This window comes from Taudactylus pleione, unplaced genomic scaffold (genome assembly GCF_031769625.1).
Source record: "Taudactylus pleione unplaced genomic scaffold, aTauple2 ptg000173l, whole genome shotgun sequence".
Lineage (NCBI taxonomy): Eukaryota > Metazoa > Chordata > Amphibia > Anura > Myobatrachidae > Taudactylus > Taudactylus pleione.
Window position 1 is genome coordinate 6,484,144 of NW_028284575.1, and position 23,912 is coordinate 6,508,055.

A 23,912-nucleotide genomic window follows, 5' to 3' on the forward strand; every position below is an offset into this window, starting at 1 on the left:
AGATTTGGCTGTGTTTGTATTATTCCCTCCCTATCTGTCCCGGTTTCAGCGTAAGTTCCTACTTAATGGGTGTCTATGCTTAAAAAGGGATTTTTCTGTAATATGTGTTCCCAAACAATAAAATTCAGCTTGGAATAAATGGATTTGGTAGTTTCCCCCCTTCCTTTGTTTTTTTTCTTCAAAATGTGCTTGTTCATAGCAATTTAACATTAGGTTACTCTACAGTCAGCAGGTGCACACTTTGGAATGGCATCATGAATTGCACAGGGAAATGGCTGTAGAAGCAGTGTAGCTGTTGCTGCAATACTTTAGATCAAGGATGGGGAACCTCCTGCCCGGGGGGGATTATAAGGCCCTCGGGATCATTTGAATCAGCAGTGCCACCTGGAGCGTCCTTAAGATGCTTCAGTCACACAGCTGCCCTTACAGCTCCCCGGAGCATCCTCAGGATGCTCCAGGCATTGCTGTAATCACCGGCGATTGTGGCCCCGCCCCCATGTCACATCATGCGGAGGGGGCATGGCCTAAACCAGGCCCGCAAATAATGTTATATATATCAAAATGGCCCTCGGCAGAAAAAAGGTTCCCCACCCCTGCTTTAGAAGTACAGATGTGTCCTCATACATCTAGCCTCAATACACCACGTAGCGCGACTTGCCTGGCGTGAGTGAGTGAGTCGCCAGGTCCTGTGTTACTTTGCTAGCGTCGGGCGCATTTTTTTGCCGAAAAGGTAGTGTGGGCGATTAGACAAAAAAAGATGCCTGGGTCAGTAAATAAATAAGTAAATATATTTATTTATTTATATTTTGAGTCTTTAAAAAACACGGTAAACATAATGAGCTAATAACACCTTGCTGTGACGGCGGTGGAGATATATATATATATATATATATATATATAACTACTATAAACCGTTCAATAATAACACATTGACAGAATCAAAGCCTAAAATAATGATAAATAACTGTGACTGGTCATTTGCGGTATTGTTATATTCATGCTTTGCCCATACTGTGCCCCATTCTGCCTTGGACGTATCTGGGAAAACAGAGGCACCTCCTGATTTCGTGCCGTCTACGCATGCGCCTGAACTACAAATCACGGTGTACGCATGTGCCGCGCAATGCATCCGAACTCGCAAATGGCGCATGATTGCTGCATCTCGTGTGAGCTGAGACCGGCGTAAAGTGGCCTGGAGGTATCACCGAGCGTCAGCGGTGTGCTGAGCATGAGCCCGTATATAGGACACTTGTATTTTTATATGGCAATACTAATCACAGCTAAACACGCTGTGTATAAATGACATGCTTACACACATTGAGAAGCGACGACTTGGTGTAACAAATTTACCCCTTTATCTGTAATCGTACCCAACCTTAATGGTCATTCTATATTCTGAGATTCATCAGTAGAAAACTCTTAAGTCCAGGGTCATACGCCCCCCTCAGATATGGTGTACCCCATTCCCAACACAAGTAACTCTGACCTATCTAGGCATGTCCAGTGAGGGTGCCATGACGGAGCCATTACACCGATCAACAGATATTATGGAACATTTAAGGTTTGCATGTAACTGGATGACGTTTGATTCGTAGAGGAAGCCGGCGGTGCTGACAGACTTGGATTTGGGAGCCTGTAAGACCCAGTGGAGCTTGGATTATATGAGCAGGAAAGGTGGCGGGCGAGAGGTGAAAATCCACGTGTCTGAGGTGCCACAGATGGATTTTATCCAGAAGAATTTCTTATACAGGTGATGAGGCCGGGACGGTAACACTGTTCCTTTACTTATTCCCATCTCTCTGAAATGCATGAGAAATACCACTTACTGATACAGTATGAAGCATTATTAACGTTACTATGATGTATTTATATTTAGGTAGAAGGGATTGACCATACCTGGAGACATCCGCTAACGCCTATCTATGTTCACTTTGTTTCTAACATTCCCGTTTTTTCTGTATCTGTGTCAGTCTGTCATTTACATTTACATGGTCCGTTAAACAATTCATAAGCTGCTGAAAACATAAAATAGTCTTCACTCTAGCACCCTGCACCTGTCAGAACTCGTGCAGTTCCTCTTTCCTGCCTGGGGTGCCGCTCTTTGCTCGGGTGCTTCTTGCACACTCTGGTCTGTATATCAGAAGTCTATTGCATCAGCTGAGTGTGCTAGAACCACCAGAGCAGAGAGCGACACCCCAGGCAGGAAAGTGGAACTGCACGGGGTGTGACAGGTGCAAGGTGCTAGAATGAAGACTAATAAAACGTGATGTCTCTTCTCACTGCCGGCTTTTTCTCTTTCAGATCTCTGCCATTTAACGTATTTGTGCATAGGGCAGCGGAGGACAAGCACACGGACTTCTTCATCTCAGAGGTATGGAATCCTACCTATCTCTATACCCCTAAAGTCGCTGCTTAGCGTTGCACACAATAATAATTGCAGACCAGCCCGATTGTGTTTCCAAAGCACAAAAAGTTATATTATTCGACAAAAAGAAATAATACACGCTTTGATCTAGACAATGAGCGCAAGTACAATTATCATACAAGGTTACAGCCAAATACATACGCTTGCACCCTGGTACCAGGTCCCAGCCGATCAATCCTGACGTCTGTGGTCATCAAACAGGTAACGACTACTGGCCTAGTCCATTGCGCAAACATATATATACTCTTCCAAGATGTATCAACACAATGGGGACAGACAAACACTGTTTCATTGGTTCTTGTTCCAGCTTGATCTTCTCATTGGATAGTTCATATAGTGTCATTAGGGGGATGGCTTGGTCTTGGAGCTGTTTCTTTGTGTAGTCTTCCCTCTGCATAACTAATTAAAAGTAACCCCTTTAATGCATACAACATTTCCCAATATAACCAAATTCTCTCGATGATCCATATTTCGGGAATACATGATGCGGCTTCCTCCCTATTTCTGACATATTTTAACATCCAAGTATTGCCTGGACTAGTTCTAAGGTGTAAATAGAAGCTTATTACCCACAGCTGCTTGTAGGTGCCACATTCTAATTAATTCAATGGTCTTCCTCTACCTATTCACGCTATGCAATCGGGAAGCCGACTGCCTAAATACCGGCAGCCGGCTCCCCGACTGTCATATCCCGGCAAGGGTGAAATGCCGGGCATCTAGATGTAGACGCCCGGCATTTCCCCGACGCCGGGAGACCGGCGCCCGGCATCCCGATCGTAGTAATGCCGGGCGCCATGAGCGGACAGCCGCGGGGGGGAGAGTGAAGTTTAGGCCACCCGGGGGGGATTTAGGGTTAGGCACCCCCCCGGGAGGGTTAGGGTTAGGCTAGGGGGAGGGTTAGGGTTAGGTACCCCGGGGGGGGGAACTTAGGGTTAGGCATTCCCCCCGGGGGACTTAGGTTTAGGCAGCGGGGAAGGGGGTGGTTAGGGTTAGGCATTTAGGGGGGTGGTTAGGGTTAGGCACCCCTAAGGAGGGTTAGGGGGGTTAGGTTAGGTTAGGTTAGACCAGTGATTCCCAACCGCGGTCCTCAAGGCACACTAACAGTTCTGGTTTTAGTGATATCCATGCTTGAGCACAGGCAGTTAAATCAAAATAACTTGGGTACTAATTAAGTCACCTGTGCTCAAGTATGGCTATCTTTAAAACCTGGACTGTTAGTGTGCCTTGAGGACCGTGGTTGGGAATCCCTGGGTTAGACAATACTTGCCTATCCACGATCGCGATTTCCAGCGCTGTCGGGCTTCCGCTGCCGGGATCTCTGCTGATGTCGGGCTGCCGCTGCCGGGAATGCGGCCGGCGGTATTTCATACCAATTCCCCTAGTCTAAATTCCAATTCCTTTGGACTAGGCTAGTACTGAACAAAGAGGCCTACAATTGCAAATGACTTGCAGGTTCTTTTACAACAACCCTTAAATTTTCATTTAGATAACTTCTTTTGAGCATGCTAGTTTCTGTGTACATTTCAATTGTTTGTTACAGGCATACTAGTTTCAGTATGCGGAGCCTTCTCAATACATATGCAAACACCCACAAACATACACACCAGACCTGTCTCCCACACTCTGACCAATTCTGTAGTGATATAAAATATATTTGTGCGTATACGAATTGTGCTGTCGCAGGGTAGCGTCCAAGCAATTCGTCATCCGACCATAGATGACTAAATCGTCAGATAATAATTACAAACGCTCATATCCGATTATTTGATTTCGACAGAGGTAACGTCTGTCTACGGCGCGGCCCTTTCGGGGTTTGCTGTCCTGACTAATTACATATGAAAAGCAAATATATTAGTGCCAGTGGCGCTCGCATGTGTAGGAATATCCGATTAAATATCTAAAATGCAGCTGCCAATTAAGGAAAACTGTGCTATGTCTCCAAGAAACAAATAATGATGTATTGGCTGCGCAGACTAGTTATAATGATTCAAGGATGTAAAAAAATAAACATTTAATGATATGCATATATAAAATAACAATATAATCTCACAAATGATACATATAAAACTGTCGGCCTGATTCAGAGCCGGACGCTCTGACCAGAGCGCTCGCTCTGAATCAGGGCCCTCCTACCTTAAAATGGAGCGGCCTCCTGGCCGCTCGTATAGCTGTGTGTGACCACCCACAGCTATAGCAAGCGGCATGATGATGGTCGCGATGGTCAAGACCATCGCGGCCATCGGGCTTGCGACGAGACCCTGCGGTAGGGTCTCCCAGCCACAAGCCCTGGAGTGATTTTAGCTCTATCAGAGCCAAAATCACTCCCACTGACATCACTCCTGATGTCAGTGGGGCCGGACTCAGACGGTAGGCGTTCCCATGGGAACACCTCCGTCTGGCAGCCACGCCCACCAAAGGGGGCGTGCTGTCACTCACCATCGACAGCACGCCCCCTTTGGTGCGAGACCCATAACGACAGCTTGGCTGTCGCTATGCGGGTCTCGTGCATGCGCACAACGGAGCTCCCTCCGTCATGCGCATTAGGGCACCATCGACCCACTCGCGAGCTTCCTGCGCTCGCGAGCGGGTCTGAATTAGGCCCTGTATTCTGAAATTGAATAACTATAATGTAATGTCTCACACAAAAATAAAATAGATAAAAATAGAATGATGCCTTTGAATTAGGAGGTAAATATTTACCATGTCCAGATAATATTACTGTGTTTGATGCCAATGATGCTGGAAAAAACTCCGGAGTAATGTCTTAGATAATGACGCAATGAGATCCGAGATATCCACAGGTAGTGTAGAAAAGACAGGTATCCCGCTTATATGTCTCATATGACGGCATCCCACCTACGTACAGTTCGCTTGGAACAAAACAGCCAGCGTGTTCCAGACGTGAGCAATGTGGTGGAAGAGTCTTTCAGTTGGAATTTATCCACCAGCCTGGTGCCGGATGCTACACTGCTGTCCATATTACAGTAAGACTGCCGTACGGAACATTGCCGGCTATAATTGATCATTTATATCCTACGGCAGTGTGTATTTATATTGAAGCAGAGTTCCCCGTCTGGTTCCTCATCCAGCTGCAGTGTTTGAGAGTCATTATCACACTGCTGAACGGGACCTAGTGCTGGCGTTTCTCACCTGGTCAGTACACGCGGCAGTACATATCCCCATTGTATTGGACTGCCCTGTCTGATCCTTCACTTGTTATAGTGGACCAGAGCTTCCACCACATTGCTCACATCTGGAACACACTGGCTGTTTTGTTCCAAGCGGACTGTACATAGGTGGGACGCCGTCCTATGAGACATATAAGCGGGATACCTATCTTTTCTACACTACCTGTGGATATCTCGGATCTCATTGCTTCATTATCTAAGACATTACTCCGGAGTTTTTTCCAGAATGGTTGGCATCAAACGCAGTAATATTATCTGGACATGGTAAATATTTACCTCCTAATTCAAAGGCATCATTCTATGTTTATTTATTTTTGTATGGGACATTACATTATAGTTATTCAATTTCAGAATACAGTTTTAGATGTATCATTTGTGAGATTATATTGTTATTTTATATATGCATATCATTAAATGTTTCTTTTTTTTACATCCTTGAATCATTATAAGTAGTCTGCGCAGCCAATACATCATTATTAATTACATATGAAGTCTCATACCTGTCTCCTCATACATGCGTGTTGAAGAGAAGATGTTGGGTATTATACTCCAAACCTGGAACCGTAACCTAGGACTTTAGTGCTAATTATCTTTCATTTCCTGGTTATATAACATGATGGGGGATGGTGACGGTAAAAGAGGGGGTATATTCGTCATCTATGAACGCAGTCAGGTGGCTGCCGCACTATGCTCTATGACTCGCACCCCTGCCGATGCTCTGCTCGGCCATTTGGGAGATTGGGTTGTGTTTGTTGGCTATGACTATATCGGGAGTTGTTTACAAAAAAAAAAAAAGGGATTTTAAATTACTGCCGGCAATTCTTTTAACCCACTGCTAAGTAATTACAAACGTTCCCTTTTCTCCTAAAGTACGGCTCATTGGAGCTTGATTTACGTTGTCAATAAGTCACATGTTTAAGGGGGCATCAGGACTGACCCTGTGATGTCACATTTCTATATTTTGTTTTAATCCCTTCACACTCCTGATCTATGTGAACGAAACCTTTAGAAAAGAAAAGGTACATTTTTTTCTAACTATAACAATTATTTTTGTAAGAGAACTGAACACACGTTTGATACCCTACTCGGTAAAAGCCATTTACTAAACAGCCTAGATCAGTATGGCGAAACAGATCCCCCCCCCTCCCTCCACACACTTTTGGGGGGGGTTTTGCTTACGGTTACCCATTTATTACAGTTGAAGTTAAAACCTATACCACATGATGCTGCCTAAGTCAAGCCCCCAAAATGTGTGAAATGTACTTTAGTTGAGTAAAAAAAAAAGTAACTTATCGTTAATTATGACTACATTACACTTGACAACTAATTTCTCCAAATGTGCCTTTATTTCTCTGTTTTAGGATGAGAAGTACTATCTCAGATCTTTGGGTGAAGACCCTCGCAAGGTAAAAAGTAAGCGCACACAGTAAATATTACTACGCACGCAGAAACACCAAACAAGCATAGAAACAGCAGCTGAGATGCTATTGTATAACCTGCGTGTATACGGTACATACTGTATATTGGTTCGTAGAACTAAATCCGCTCACTGCACTTTTTTTTTCCTGCCGACATTATCCTGTTTTCTGGGTAACAAAAGCATACAGGAATATATTGTACCAATGATTTGCAGTAGAGGCCTGGCAGAGCATCACCAGGGATGAAACCCAGCGTCTGGTGATGTCTATGCGTTCCAGACTTCAGGCTGTAATTGCCTGCACAGGATTTGCAACAAAGTATTAAAAAGTGAAAGTTAGATTTAGGATTGTTTAGCTTGTCCCATTACTTTTGGCCCCTTTAAAAAGTGGGAGACACATATAGAAACCGTTGTAATTCCTACACCGTTCACCCGATTTGGATGTAATTACCCTCAAATTAAATCTGAAAGTCTGCAGGTAAAGCACATCTTGTTTGTTTCATTTCAAAGCCATTGTGGTGGTGACTAGAGGCCAAAATCTGAAAATTCTGTCAATGTCCCAATATTTATGGACCTGACTGTAGTTGTTTAAAGCATTATGCTGATATATATTTTCACAATTAGCATGCCGCACCAATATCCGTGTTGGACAACTGGAATGTAAAGTTTGTACTAAGTTGAATCGGGAGGAAGGGAGCCCTGTCCTGATAGCACATCACCAAAATCCTTTATAGACACAGGTGTGCTTGTTCAGGATAATAAGGTTCTTACTGACCTATAGAGACCACCTACTGATCGCAATGTATCAGCATACCTAAGCCGCCTATAAAACTTACCTAAAAGTCCCCCACTGCTAGTTACTGCTGGTGAGATGGGAGAGGAACGAAGTTGGATGAGGTCATCGCACCAGGAGGCATGGTGACCTCACTAAGCCTGGCTCCCTCCCAGTCACTATACTATGCTGTAAAATGCCAGAGAATCGGGATAAACTTTCTCCCATCCTGGCGCCTACAGACTCTGTGACACCCTTGTTTAAATGATAGGCTCTCCTTCTTTCAAACCATGTGCCCCCCTAGTATTCCTTGTCTGGCCCTCCGAACTACAGACATCATGATCAGGAATGGAGAAATCTTTCCCATCCTGGCTTCAATAAACTCAGAGAACTCGGTAAATCCTCTTTCAATTGATGTCGCCCTCTAATGGTGCGTACACACTGGGCGATTAAAGTGGACGACTGAACGATAACGATATCGTTATCGTTCAGTCGTCCACTTTATCGTCCATTTTTAACACAAAAAAGATGAACGATGACGATGACGGGAACGCGCGTCGTCGTCATCGTTCATCTTTTTTGTGTTAAAAATGGACGATAAAGTGGACGACTGAACGATAACGATATCGTTATCGTTCAGTCGTCCACTTTAATCGCCCAGTGTGTACGCACCATTAGTGGGTATTGCCTGTCTGATCACCAGACAAAATTACCCTGCCCTGCAGAAATACTAGCAGAGCCAGGGACTGGGAAGGCCTTTAAAGGTGCCAATCTCCCCCATCCTGGCACATCCACACTTGGGTGCATCCTCATTTGAAAGACAGTAAGCCCCCTTGTGGTCAGCAGATAATAGTACCCCATTTAGCAGACAATTTTAAGAAGTTGGGAGTTATACAATAATAACAATATCATATTTAAGTGCAGATTTTTTAATGAAAACCGATGTGTAGAATCCTGCTTCTGGCTGTTTTGGGAAGGTGGATTAATGCCGAAACAAGAACCACAAAGTATTTCATGATTGTGTTAAACAAAAAAAACAAAAACAAAAAGAAATACACACATTTGCTTTTTCGTTCTCTTTCTTGCACCATCAATAAGAACTTGTTTTTGGTCATTTTGGGTAGATTTAGTTGATGTGTATGGGGAAATAAATAAAAGAATGCTATTTCCTAACAAGTCAAAGTTTTCTGAAGAAGCAGAAAGGTATTTACAACTTGCACAATTCAGCATAAACTGCATAACGTCACATAGATCTATGGGCCTGATTCAGAGCCGGACGCTCTGAACGAGCGCCCGCTCTGACCAGGGCGTTTTTTTTTTTTTTAATGGTGCGGCCTCTTGGACGCTCGCATAGCTGTGGGTTACCACCCACAGCTTATGCGAGCGCCAGTGATGATGGTTGCGATGGTCAAGACCATCGCGACCATCGGGCTTGCGACAAGACCCTTGTGGTAGGGTCTCGTTGCCGCAAGCCCAAGAGTGCTTTTGGCTCTATCAGAGCCAAAAGCACTCCCACTGACATCACTTGTGATGTCAGTAGGGCCGGCCCCAGACGGTAGGCGTTCCCACGGGAACGCCTCCATCTGGGCAGACACGTCCCCGGCCCGCCCACCAAAGGGGGCGTGCTGTCACTCAACATCGACAGCACGCCCCCTTTGTAGCGAGACCCGGAGCGACGGCTTCCCCGTCGCTATCCAGGTCTCGCGCATGCGCACGACGGAGCCGGCTCCGTCGTGCGCATGCGCACTGGGCCACCATCGACCCACTTGCGAGCGAATAGCGCTCGCGAGCGGGTCTGAATCAGGCCCTATGTTTTATTCTCTTTTGCCCCAGCCTGCATATAATTATCTCTTCATCCTAATCCTGCTTCCTTGCACCAAGCACTGATTGCCAGATAACCTGTTCTGCTTTATATGAATACTGGGTGAATAAAAGTGAGAATGCTGTAGTCACAGCAAATCTGAGCACTATGAAGATCACTGATGTTCTGTCCTTTCTTGTCACCTCCTGACACCTTATCTCTGTGTTTGTCACCTATTTGTGTATGCAGGATATTGCAGACCTCAATACGCAGTTCCCAGAGCTGGCGGCTGACATCCAGATTCCGGAGTTCTTCAAGAAAGACCAATTCTTCTCCAGTGTGTTCCGTATCAGCTCTCCAGGACTTCAGCTCTGGACGCACTATGATGTATGGTACCCGGGAATGTATAGGGGGATAGACAAGTGCCATGGGCAGGGATTTTGGCAAACCTAAAAATGCATTGGCAGATAGGCCACACTAAAACATTATATCTGTTTCATCCTACGAATGACACTGTTACCATGGGGTATGAGTTTAAAGCACCAGCACACAGGCATTGAAATGATTGTCCGTGCTTGTACTCCCTCCTACGTTATGCCCCTACCCAGCATGGATTCCGTTTTCTTCTACAGCGCCCAAAGTACAGTTTCTTTATGCTAGGACACATCGGCACTCTGTATTTTTTGAGGCACACAAAGATGAGGTCACAAAAGGGCCTTAGAAGCTCCAATCACCGTCTAGAAATGTTACCAGGGTCGCCTAACCCGGGTAGGGTCCGTTTCCACTGGCATGTAACCCGGGTCATACCCGTATTCAACCCTGGTCGAGAACTTGGTAGGATTGGTGGGTAAATTGACCCTGGGTTATCTTTTTGGGAGCCGTTTCCACTGCAGCCTGACCCGGTGGCGAGCCGGCAATAACCCGGGTTTTTTGGGGCAGTGGAAAAGGGGTATAAGATTGGGGGCTATCTCTGATACAGATGGATTATTTAGTGGCTGGTATGTTTTCTACAATCTGCTTAGACCAAAGTCTCTTCAACAATTAATTGTAGTTATCAGAAGACTTTACAAGTTATTATTTGCTGTCATTAATGGCGTCTGTCCATCAGTCTGACCGCTCACCGTCACTCTCCTGACCGACAGGCAATTACTCTACTTTCAGGTGATGGATAACCTGCTCATTCAGGTGACTGGGAAAAAAAGAGTCGTCTTGTATAGTCCACGGGATGCGCCATACTTATACCTGTCAGGTACGGAAGACACACTTTCCCCTGGCGTCTGTGGTACCAAAAGGTGTTTTTTTTTGTTTAGTATTTCACAAATAACAAAAAAAATCAGCACATTTGTCACTAAAGGGACATTAACTGTCTGGGTAAGGGGCTCGGCAGCAAAAAGTAACACAACAATAGCCACTATTGTGAAAAAGATATAGATATTTATTAAGTAAGCAGCTACTTAGCTACACAATAACATATCTGATCTCAGTGGGGCCACCTCAGCGTGCGCAGCTGCTGGGTAATTGTAGACTGTCTTAGGCACTGATGTTATGTGCAGCCCCTTATACCCCCTTATATCACCTGATAACCCAGTCACACTACACTCCTGTTATCACTCAGTACTATTACTGTACACAGGACACCACGGGCAGCACACAGTACTATTACTGTACATAGGACACCACGGGCAGCACACAGTACTATTACTGTACATAGGACACCACGGGCAGCACACAGTACTATTACTGTACATAGGACACCACGGGCAGCACACAGTCCTATTACTGTACACAGGACACCACGGGCAGCACACAGTACTATTACTGTACACAGGACACCACGGGCAGCACACAGTACTATTACTGTACACAGGACACCACGGGCAGCACACAGTACTATTACTGTACACAGGACACCACGGGCAGCACACAGTACTATTACTGTACATAAAACACCACGGGCAGCACACAGTACTTTCTACTTCAGGGTCCATAGGGGGTCCACAGGGTTGACCTTGGGGTATAGGTTGGGAACCAAATCCGGGCACCACGCAGTTAAAGCTTTTAGCTCCCAGGATGCACTGGGTCCACTCTCCCTATAACCCCACCCCCAAGCCAGAGGCACCTCAGTTTAAGTTGGTGCCCGGCCGGAGTCGGGTCACCGTTAGCGCAGGGGGAGCTGATTAGCAGCCCCTAAGCTTATTTTATTTTTTTTAGGGACAAAGTTTTTTCATGGACTTTGGACTCTTCAGAGCGGCAGCGTCGGACTGTCCATAGGACGTCTAAGCTGCCGCTCCGTCACCCCGCTGGCGCTGAGACGCCAGTACAGATCTGGGGATCTCAGCGGGACCCCAGAGTCTGTACTAGCCGGACTCTGCGGGCGCCCAGGACTGCTGCCGGATCCACGGGGAGCAGGTAAGGTCGCGGATCACCGCTTGCGGTGATCCGCGCATTTCAAATGCAGTCATGTGCCTCCGGTCTCAGGGGACAGACCGGAGGCGCCGGCAGTGGCGGCGGGCCCCCCATACCCCGTGTGTCCACTAGACCACCAGGGACTTAACGATCGGTGCAGGGAGCCGGCGTCCCGGGGGTTAATAGCCGGCCAGGGGAGGCAGCCTTCCCTGTTACAGCGGCTCCTCCCCTCAGCTCAGCGCGCCTTTCAGTATCTATAGTCTGGCGTCGCTGAGCTGCTTCCTCCGCGGGCCACGCTTCCTCTGAGGTCTCCAGCGGCCATTTTATCTCTGTGGTGCAGCAGAAATCTCCGGAGATGGCAGTGAGTCCAGTCCCCCTGCGTACCTCACCATCAGGTCAGTGTACACAGCGCTGTAGCCTTCCCAGACACTGAATCTGGGTAAGTTGCATGCAGTGTAATAGTGCAGTATATTATATGACATGTTTATGTATATATGTATATATCTGCATTGTATGTGACTTATGCTAGTGCTGACTGTACTTTATTCTCTCACCTGTCAGTGTATATCTATCCCTTTTCTTTATCTGCCCTAATACAGCTGTACTTAGGGTGGTTCTGAGACCTCACATTTATATACTTGTTAATATTTGTGTGGTTTGTCACATACTGTTGCGTGCTGCACGTTGCCATATTTTAGATGGAACTGTGTGTTGCATACGCTGAAAATGGGTCCCTGCAGCTAATTTTTGGCATCAGTCAGGACCAGTATAGCGCTGCTTAATATTTCCGCCAAGATGGGTCAGATATGTCTGACCAGGAGATAGAGCGTTATACTGCACCCATTTTTACTATCCTGCAAGTCATGTGCTGCAGGTGTTAGTGCGGAGGGTTTGACTCATAAAGGGTTCTGTATGTGGCGTCATCTGGTGCCGGCCTCTTTCACGACCCCCTTGGGCGGTTTGTTTTCTCGGGATCCTCTCAATTGCGGATCGCCGGGCGGGCCCCATTGTTGTACCTCACTTGGGGTTACTTCACCATACTGCCCTTTTCATCTCAGGGTATCTCGCAGCTTCTTGCACTCTTCCCCTGTGACACAGACTACCGCTCCCTGCAGGGGTTTTTCGCAGTATATGAATTCCCCCTGGTGCCACAATAGTCTGTCATTCCCCTTGCAGGGATTACCACAACAGCCACCCTGGGTGGATGTCGTTTTCTACGAAACGCTAATTGGCGTGGTTGACGCCCTGTGGTTACTTCCCAGTTGGCTCTGCCGTGAACTGGGTACTGTTCGGGGCTCTTTCCCTCTTACACGGGGGGAAGCCTATTTCAGGTATTATTATCCCTGCTTTAGGGCTGGTAGCAGGTCCATTCTGGTTAGAGTGAATGTTGACCTGCACCTGTATCATACACCCTCAGTATTGCGTGCCTTCGGGTTACCTGTTGCTGACTAGCGGGTGGATCGCATAGCGGGACTCTGGCTGTTGCCAGATAGGAGGTGTTACAACAGTGTTTGGCCTCCTGTCCCAAATTCCCTGAGGGTCATCACGAGCCCCTCCTGGGGGGGATGGGCGTGTTACTCGTCTGATTACAGACGTTACTACGCCTCCCATTCCTGCGTGGTCGGATTCTTCGGATCCGTAGGTGGTAACTCTGCCTGAAATCAGTATACTTGCTTTCAGGAGTTGTTACCCATCCTACCATGGCTATAGCATGGTTGGTTAATACTATTGCATATTGGGTTGATGCATTTGTAACGTTTTTTCCCCTCCAACACGTCGGGGGTTCAAATGTATTTGGTCGCTCATGTAATATATGCAGTTGTCATAGGTGGACATGCCTATATTGGATACCAGTCTCCTAACTTTCAGAGTTCCGGCTGCGACTGTATCCTCCGTAATACCCTATGGCTGCGCTCTGAGAATGCAGAGGTGCAGATACCATCTTTAGGGTTGATATTGTTTGGTCCTGACCTTGACAAGATTGTAGTAACATTGGCAGTATTACTAACGACAAGTTTACCGCTTTCAGCTATGCACACTACAAGGCCTCAGACTAAGTCTGTTAAGTCTTTTTTGTCCTCTCGGTCAGCCTAAAGGTCTGTTTCTTCGTAGACTGTCGGCATCTACAAGGGCCGACATATCCAGTACCGAGCAGGCCTGGACTGCCAGCCGATCCTGCTTCTGAACCTACGGATATCTCTTCAGTCTGACGGGACAGGCCTACAACTGGGAGATACCGATTTTCTCAGTTCGCCCGGTATTAGTGTCAAGTTGCCGCGGCTACGTGGGTAGGAGGGTACGCCCTCTTTACAAGGGCCTTACAGATCCAGAAAGCTATGCAGTTGTTGCGGTAAGCGGAGCTAATTGGGCCATCCCCACTATCTCAGTGAGGGACTGGTTGTTCTGTTTTCTTTCTGGTGCGGTGGCTGAATGGTCCTCTTTGGCCTGTTCTCTGTCTCAATTCCCTGAACCAGTTCCTAAAGCTACCTGGGCTCAGGAGGAAATCCCTATGCTCCATCATACGATGTTTGGAACCTGGGGACTTTAGGGTATCACTGGATATACAGGACGCGTGCCTACGGGTACTTACAGAGACCTTTCCTCAGCATGGGCTGAGGTTTGCTGTATCACAGCAACACTTACAATTTTTCGGGCTCTGCCTGTTGGGACTGTCCTCAGCCCCACAGGGGTTTACCAGCGTTTTGGATTTTCTGACAGTTCTTCTGTTCAGTATATCCCAATGCTCCTGTACCTGGACGGCCTCCTGCTCTTAGCGGGATCACCGGGGTACTTTACGGCCAGGTCAGGATGACTGTGGCTTCTTCAGGGTGCAGACGTTTAATCAACGGGGAAAAAGTCCTCCCTGCATCCCTCTCTGGGTATTCTTCATCTAGGATCCCTGCTGGATTCTCAGAATCTGAGAATTCTTCTGGCGTAAGACGGAATCTCCTCCATTAGGAGTACATGGTTGTCTGCGCAGTCGACAGATGTCTTTACACTCTGGGATGCATGGTGGAATGGGCTCAGTTCCATTCCAGGCCTTTCCATAATTGGCTCATCTCCAGATGGAATGAGTTTTTTCTGTCGGATAACTGTTCAAACGATGATGCTCTCTCCGGAGGCAAGTCGGTCCCTGTCCGGGTGGCTATGGCCATCTCGTCCAGGGTTTTCTTTGCTAGGGACAGTGTCTGGACCGAATCCTTTTCAGTGCAGTTGGACGTCTGTCGATTCCACCCTGTCAATTAACTTACTCTGGCATAACTCTTGTTTCCCGGTGAACCTGAAAAGGTTCAGTCCGACAGGGTCAGGACAGTGGCTTCCTTTTTAGCAACACTGTTCGTTGGGTGGCAATGACAGGTATGTCACATATTCGGACATAGTCCGAGGGTCTCCTCCCGACCATCTCGGCAGCGTTCATTTCAGGAGCTCTCCATTGGGCAGCGGGAGTCCTCAGCCGTCACGACGTGCATCCCGGGGACTAGTCTCTTCCCCAAGAGAGGTTTCATCTCCTGGTGAGCAGGGGGGGCCCCCCTGAGGTGACCCTCATGGCCTTCTGACTTTATCACACTAGGGTGTTACAGTTCAGCTCTGGGGATTCTGAAGCAAACTTCAGCGACTCTTTGTCGGTGAAGTGGTCCTTCCACTTTGTGTACCTGTGTTCTCCGGTCTCCCTTCTTCCTCGAGGTCTTTGGAAGTGTTTTCAATCGAGACGGAGATGCTTTCCTGCTGGTGGCTCCTGATTGCCCCAGATGTCAGGGGTACTTGGATCTTCGGAGTCTCTACATCGATACTCCATCCCTGATGCTTCACTGCCCGGACCTGTTGTCTCAGGGTCCTTGGTTTTGCCTTGGACCTGGGTCGTTTGTCTTTGACTGTGTCCTTACAGTGGTCTTACGGCTTCCCTGGCTTTGTCATCGTTGGAATGATTAGAGCACATGGATCAGCTTTTGCTGGGACCTACCACAAACTGTGGCAGCCATAAATCTTATGGTATTGTACCTGTCGATACAATCCTCCGGTGTCCAGGATTTCCAGATATTCTGGCATTCCTTCCGGCTGGCTTGGGTTTCACACTTGGCCTGGTCTTCCTGACAGTGCGGATCTCTACACTGTCAGTATGGTTAAGATATGGAATTGCTTCACTCTGGTATCCAGTTCATCCTTTGGAGTGTTTTCTTGATTATGCCTCCATTTGTCCTCCCTAGGGACTCCTTGGGAGTAAGTAGTGGTTCTTCGTTACCTCCGGGGACAGTCAATGGAACCGCTGGTTGTGATAGCCATTACATGGTCTATTGCTTAGGCTCTCTCTTTCTCTCAGGGTGTTTATATCAACCAGGAGAGTGTCTGAATTGGGAGCGTTCTCATGTGGCTCCCTCTTCTGGAGGGCATCATGTCAGGGTGGGAGTTGCTCTCGCCCTGTGTTTCTTCTTAGTGGTTTTCAGGTTCCATATTATTCTGGAACTTATGGTACGGCCATTCTGTCCCCAGTCCTCTCGGCTGGTGTGGCCTCATTGACTGTGGTCTGGCCTCTTTGGATTTATGTGATCCGTTCAGGTTCCTTACGGAAATCGGACTCCTTATTGGTGGTCTGAGATTTCTGGTTTTCACAGGAAAGGATGGCCGGCCTATAACCAAATGTTGACTTGGATGGCCTCGTAGGTCTTCCTCAGGGGCCTACCCATGGGTAGGCCTTCCTGTTGTTGATGCTTGTTTTTTCTCGGGCCATGTGACCCTCGTGTGCGGCTCGCTGTGGCGCCTCGGCTGTTTTGCCTTACTAGGTGGCCACGTGGTCTTCTGTCCACACCTTTTTAAGGTTCTAGGCATTGGTTTCTTTTGCCTCTCAGGATGCTTCCTTTTTGGCGACGGATTCTCCTCTCAGCACAGGAGCGTCCCCACCCTTGGTTGAACTGCTTTGGGACATCCCCAAGGTCAACCCTGTGGACCCCCTATGGACCCTGAAGTAGAAAACAAGAGATATGGTAAGAACTTACCTTTGTTATCTCTGTTTCTACGAAGTCCATAGGGTCCACAGGGCGCCCGCCCTGACGCACCTGGCTTCATATGGGCTGTGTGGCTGGTCACCGGTTTTCCGTCTCCCATTTCGGTGAGTATGGTTATTGAGTGTTCCAGTTTTCTCTCTCTTTTTCTCTCCTCCTCCGGCCTTTGGCTACTATCAAACTGAGGTGCCTCTGGCTTGGGGGTGGGGTTATAGGGAGAGTGGACCCAGTGCATCCTGGGAGCTAAAAGCTTTAACTGCGTGGTGCCCGGATTTGGTTCCCAACCTATACCCCAAGGTCAACCCTGTGGACCCTATGGACTTCGTAGAAACAGAGATAACAAAGGTAAGTTCTTACCATATCTCTTGTTATTACTGTACACAGGACACCACGGGCAGCACACAGTACTATTACTGTACACAGGACACCACGGGCAGCACACTGTACTATTACTGTACACAGGACACCACGGGCAGCACACAGTACTATTACTGTACACAGGACACCACGGGCAGCACACAGTACTATTACTGTACACAGGACACCACGGGCAGCACACTGTACTATTACTGTACACAGGACACCACGGGCAGCACACTGTACTATTACTGTACACAGGACACCACGGGCAGCACACAGTACTATTACTGTACACAGGACACCACGGGCAGCACACTGTACTATTACTGTACACAGGACACCACGGGCAGCACACTGTACTATTACTGTACACAGGACACCACGGGCAGCACACTGTACTATTACTGTACACAGGACACCACGGGCAGCACACTGTACTATTACTGTACACAGGACACCACGGGCAGCACACTGTACTATTACTGTACACAGGACACCACGGGCAGCACACTGTACTATTACTGTACACAGGACACCACGGGCAGCACACTGTACTATTACTGTACACAGGACACCACGGGCAGCACACAGTACTATTACTATACACAGGACACCACGGGCAGCACACTGTACTATTACTGTACACAGGACACCACGGGCAGCACACTGTACTATTACTGTACACAGGACACCACGGGCAGCACACTGTACTATTACTGTACACAGGACACCACGGGCAGCACACTGTACTATTACTGTACACAGGACACCACGGGCAGCACACAGTACTATTACTGTACACAGGACACCACGGGCAGCACACAGTACTATTACTGTACATAGGACACCACGGGCAGCACACGGTACTATTACTGTACACATGACACCACGGGCATCACACGGTACTATTGCTGTACACAGGACACCACGGGCAGCATACGGTACGTTACAAGTTTGCAGCTGCAGTGATTCCCCCATTCTCCCCTCCTCTCCCAAATCTTCTCCTGCCAAGGACACAGTATAAAGCATCCTGTTACGTTCACCCTATAATGACACATTCCTTATATTAGTCTCACAGAATAGTTTCAGCACTCCTGCTTCTCTTTATGTCATATTACATTGATATGTATGGACTTTGTTTTCAGGTGACAAATCTGAGGTGTTAAATGTGGATAACCCAGACTTTGCCAAGTATCCGCTTTTCTCTCAGGCGCGGAGATATGAATGTACCTTACACGCTGGGGATGTGCTGTTTATCCCAGGTGAGGCACTTTATACATTCCGTACTCACTCCCTGACCACACCTAGGATTACCTCTACAGCCATTTCCAGGCTCCAGGAACTATTACCTCACCGTTATCCCACGTCTTTACACTAAGCAGTGTTAGAGGCGGTGTCGGGATCTACGCTTGCTGCTCTGCAGGTGTAGTCGGTCACTTACCTCACACCTAACGGCTTTCATTGATGACGCTCCTACCGACAACTAGCGGCATATCAGTTTTAGGACAATACGATAATCACAATACCCTAGCAAGCAGATGATTACCTGAGCGGCCTACCTTCAATGGGGGACGGACTGCGGGGGATGGGGCCCAGCCGGTGACCGGGGCCATTTACTTAGATCAGGAGAGCACGACAATGGCGATACACACGGCCTAGAGCTGTCTAAACAATACCAGTGGCCTAGTGCCAAACGATTCAGTGCACACGGCCTAATGCTGACTTAACAATACCTGCGACCTAGTGCTGAGCAATACAATACATACGGCCTAGCGCCGACTTAACAATAACCGCAGCCTAAAGTGAGGGGGTTGGGTGCAAATGGGGCCTAGTGCCTGCTGTTGCTTAGGCCTCCGCCTGCCCAAAGTAGCAGAGAAGCAAATGGTGCCTTGTGCCCGCTGTGGTTCAGGCCTCCAGTCTGCCTAACCAATACCTTTTGGCCTAGCGCCGACGGTGGTGGTATAGTAGAGGGCAGGGGTGGCAAAATAGGAATCGGACACCTAACAATTAAAATGGGGCCTCACTGAGGGCCTACCAGGTCAGCCGAAGTTGAAGCACACAGTGGTTTAAATAGACCGCCAGACAGCCCTCTGGGGTTGATGATGCAACGGGCTTTCATTGGCCCACCCCGTCGCCCAGCTGTGATGTCGGGTAACGCAGGGACAGGCATCCAGAGTTGCCTGTGAGTTTGGGAGGGGATGGGCAGACCCGGCCGGACTTCTCACAGCACAATACAGGCGCTATTATATGAAGGTGTCCTTACACCGAGTCACATGGGCCGGATTCAATTAGCCATGGTAATTAACCGCGGGCTAATTGGTTGGCCAGGGCTATTCAGTTACAACCCACAGGCTTCGAGTCTGAGGGAGGCTCGAACAGAAATCCGCAGCGTGCCCTTACTGCGGGTGCCGAGAATGCGTTAACCCATAGCTCCGGGTACTTTACCCGGAACCTATGGGTTAACAAGTGTTAGCCGCAGTTTTATCACGCGAGGGAAAAGGGGTTGTAATTTAATAACCTCGGGAATAAAAGCCTAAGGATACGACCCTTTTCCTCACGCGATAATTTACCGCGGTTAATTGGATCCGGCCCATAGTGCGGTGGTGATATTGATGTGGCAAGGATCAGGCAGAGAGAGACTGCTATGACGGTGGGCTTTACAGTGGTTATTATGGAAGTTGTAGAAGGGAGATAAATACGTGTACAGATGTGTCCTTACTAAGCTGTGCTACAATGAGGCAGAAGACTGAGAATGCGGCTATAGGTGTTAGTCATGTCCTACTGTACATTGTGTGTCATGTATGTCATAGATCACTGTAGCATGTGTATGATATGATCTCCCTATGTTTAGCCGCATTGTCACGCTTCTGTATAGACGAATGTTGATCAGTCTTCACGCTCTCTGCTGCGTTGTCAGTAATATGATGCTTCATTTTGTCACTAATATTATGGTACTTTTACGCAAATATTTGTGTGAATTTTGTGCAATTGAAAGTGCTGCGTTAAGTACAGTACAGTAGTGACGGCAAAGGGGAAAATACAGAACACTTGCAAAAACTTTAGCGCAAAATCTGGTGCCACTCTATTTTATTTTTATTAAGTTTCTTATATAGCGCAGCATATTCCGTTTACAATTGGAACATTAATAGACCAAAACTGGGTAATAATGGACAGATATATAGGTTGGAAGGCCCTGCTCACAAGCTTACTATCTATAGCAGGGGTCAGGGAACTTTTTTACCTTTTACCCCAAAATATATTTAGATACGCTGCCGTTACCCCCTTGATTTGAAAGGAAGGAGTGCACATGGAGAGAGCCGGAAGCTGGAGTTCAGAAGAGAACTCCAGCCTCCGGCTAACTCGGCGCTACAGGGAAGGAGCCGGGCGCCCGCTGGTAATAACATCTCAGCGGGCATCCGGCTTAGAGCCTCCCTGTGGCACAGCCAGGCATGCATATGAATCATTCTATATTATAGAATGATTCATATGCATGCCCGGCTGTCCATCCATTACCCCCAGGAATTTAATTTTTACCCCATGTGGGGTAATTTACCCCTGTTCCCTGACCACTGATCTATAGGGAAATAGGCATTGATACACAAGGTTAGGTGCTATATATTGCAATTTGGTCCAGCCAGACTGCAGAGTTTCTTGGTGGCCTGCATGATCCAGTCACACAGGAATGTCGGCCAAATGTCAGGAGGATGTGAAAGAAAGACAATATGTGAGGTTGTGTGTGGACTGTGAGAGGGGATGTAATTAGACATGGAAGCTATGAAGGTTATGTGGGCGGTTCTGGATCTGATAAGCTTGTCTGAAGAGGTGAGTTTTCTGGGAACGCTTGAAGGATAGGAGACTAGAGGAAAGTCTTATTGTGCGTGCTAAGGCATTCCATAGAGTGGGTGCAGCCCGAAGAAAGTCCCGTAACCGTGAATGGGAGCAAGTAATGCGTGGGGATGAGAGACGCAGATCTTGTGCTGAGCGGAGAGGTGACATGTTCACTCTAGTGAACATGTTGCGCTGAGAGCAAAGCTGAGTAAGGACACGTGTTTACCATGCTACATTACAAGCAGGCTCAGGACACTGTCCATCTGTAGACAGATGTGTATCTCTGTTTACCAGCAGAGGTGTTTTACAGCCCTTCAGTCACAATGGGCCTGACTTAGCGACACACGCTATATGGCGACATTGTCTGCTCGAAAATAAATGTGGATTCAGAGTTGCCTGTATTATGCTGCAGCACCGTCGACATCCCTCCGCTTGTGAAAGTAGCCATCGTCACTATTGGCGCAGACTTGCGCCAGCTCTATTCCTGGTGGAAGAGATCTGCCTAAAATCAGCTAGGCCTCTTCGTACACCCACGTCTGAATATCCGGCAATTCTGTTTACACGCCCACAGAACACATAGTCTGCGCGCGAACGCCTAGTGGCGCCCATTAAACCACAAGCGGAGATGTGGTACGACTCTAAGTTGCCCGTACTTGCGTAAAGTTGTGCATGCAGGCTCTGACATATGTGCAGTAGCCGACAAATCGCGAGATCCGCCTGGAAAGCGGACTTGCATACAACTCTTAATCAGGCCCAGTGCATTCGCCATCTTTCCTCACCAGGGACGGACTGGTGCTACAAATCAGCCATGGCATTCTTTACAGACGATCGGCATAGGCGTGTGTGCATGGAAACAGAGGAGTGGGAGCGTGAGGTTAGTCGTGGGGGAGTGGCCTGGCGGCATGCCTCGTCTAAGCATGCCGGCCGAGCAGAGCGCAGAGAGGCGGAGCTAGATGGCTGTACCGGACTATTAGCCCATCTGGTCCCAGCTGGTGACTGGTATTCAGTCTTTGCATGTCCGGAATTAGAACTCTAGATATGACCACGTTTTTTATAACCTAGAATCACTAAAGCTACTATAATCTGTCTATGCAAATGTTACTTCATTCCTCTTGTTGGTTCTAGCTTTGTGGTTTCACAATACGGTGGCGGAAGAGTTTGGCGTGGGAGTAAACGTGTTCTGGAAGCACCTGCCCCCTGAGTTCTACGATAAAACGGACACGTACGGTAACAAGGACCTCACGGCGGCCTCCAGGGCAGCGCAGATCTTAGATCGGGCACTGAAGACTCTGGATGAACTGCCTGAGGAGTATAAAGATTTCTATGCTAGGAAAATGGTATTACGTGTACAGGCCAAAGCCTACAGTGCAAACTTTGAATAGAACTTTATACACAGACTGCAAATGAAGATGTATATATATATTTTACTGGGTCTGTTGTATCATCCCTGATCATCGCCTGGAATTAAATTTCCATGTTCTTTCATTTTTTGTTATTTTATTGTTTGTTAGTGCTTCTTGTAATTGAAAAATGGAATAAATCTATTTTTATATTGTATGGAACTGTTATAGGGAAATATTGGAAATCTATCCCATTCCCACATCTCTTCCCCTGGTTACTGTTACACAACTATTGCTGTACCAGTTATATCTCGTATCGCTGTACAGCTGTGTAATCAGCTAGTACTACAGAGTATGGTAGAAGAAGTATGTGCACTGTATACAAGGTGTGACACCGTGATAAGGTGCAGGGACAATGTTCTGTATTGTAGATTCATTTTTTGCCTGTTTATAGTCATACTGTACAGTTACTGCAGATGGTTACAAAGCTTCTGTCTGCATAATGAAGCTGTAATTGGAAGGACTAATGCTGGGGTGCGGTATTGTTTTGTAAATATCGTGGCGACCATCGCTCTGTGACCATTTTGCATTTTTAACTTTTTATTTTATTACTATTTGAATTTGGTGGAAAAAATTATAATTTGCAGACTTTATAGTGAGGGAAGGGTCTGTTTCATCCGTGCTGCACACTAATATTATTATATCCAAGGCTATGTGGATCTTGTCGCAGATTATATGTGAACGGCTTTGGAAATGTAACTGCTGGTACAGAGGTGTTAGGGGTGTTCAGCAGGGACGTGCAGGCAGAGCCTCCCCTGTACTACTCCTGAGATGTGATATAAAAATGACGAGAATAATACAAAGAATATATTTATAACTTATAAACATCTGCTTTGTTTTTTGCAATCATTTTTATAGTTAACACTCGCCAGCTTTGTGCAGCCGCGGCTAATAGCATAGCACGATACACCTTTTTGGCAAACCGCGGCTTTTCCTGGCTAATTGAATCCGCCCGTAAGTGAGGAACACCTATTGTCCATGTGGCGCTTATTATTTTGTGCTCCATGACAGGCTGCCCAGTATTGCTCAGGGGAACAGGGGGATTGTTACTGTGTAAAGCATATTGTATGCTACCATTGACGGGTAATGCACAGAAAATGCTCATATAAAGACATCGCAGAGTCAGATAGGAGGCAATGAGGAGACAAAGAGTTTGCAGATGACAAATGGTAACACTTTATCAAAATGTGTCAATTGTTAGAAACAAGCATGTATGTATTTTTACACTACTTATATGTACATTAATAAATATCAGCTCCAAAAAGTATACATTCATTCATTTTATTAAAAATATGCAGAAAGTGATCTTTTTCTTTGC

General features: G+C 47.2%; 1 protein-coding gene across 7 annotated transcripts in view; it reads left to right on the plus strand.

Annotated features, from left to right (window-relative positions):
• The window catches only part of TYW5 (tRNA-yW synthesizing protein 5), a 44,826-nt gene extending 20,927 nt beyond the window's left edge, over positions 1 to 23,899 (plus strand). For all 7 annotated transcript variants that reach the window (XM_088475531.1, XM_088475529.1, XM_088475528.1 and 4 more), the window contains exons 3-9: positions 1,596 to 1,750; positions 2,302 to 2,371; positions 6,975 to 7,019; positions 9,853 to 9,990; positions 10,765 to 10,852; positions 18,512 to 18,628; positions 22,320 to 23,899. In XM_088475531.1, coding sequence (XP_088331657.1) covers positions 1,596 to 1,750; positions 2,302 to 2,371; positions 6,975 to 7,019; positions 9,853 to 9,990; positions 10,765 to 10,852; positions 18,512 to 18,628; positions 22,320 to 22,576 — 870 coding nt within the window. In that variant the 3' untranslated portion in view covers positions 22,577 to 23,899. The remainder of the gene's footprint in view (positions 1 to 1,595; positions 1,751 to 2,301; positions 2,372 to 6,974; positions 7,020 to 9,852; positions 9,991 to 10,764; positions 10,853 to 18,511; positions 18,629 to 22,319) is intronic.
• Positions 23,900 to 23,912: the final 13 nt, after the last annotated feature.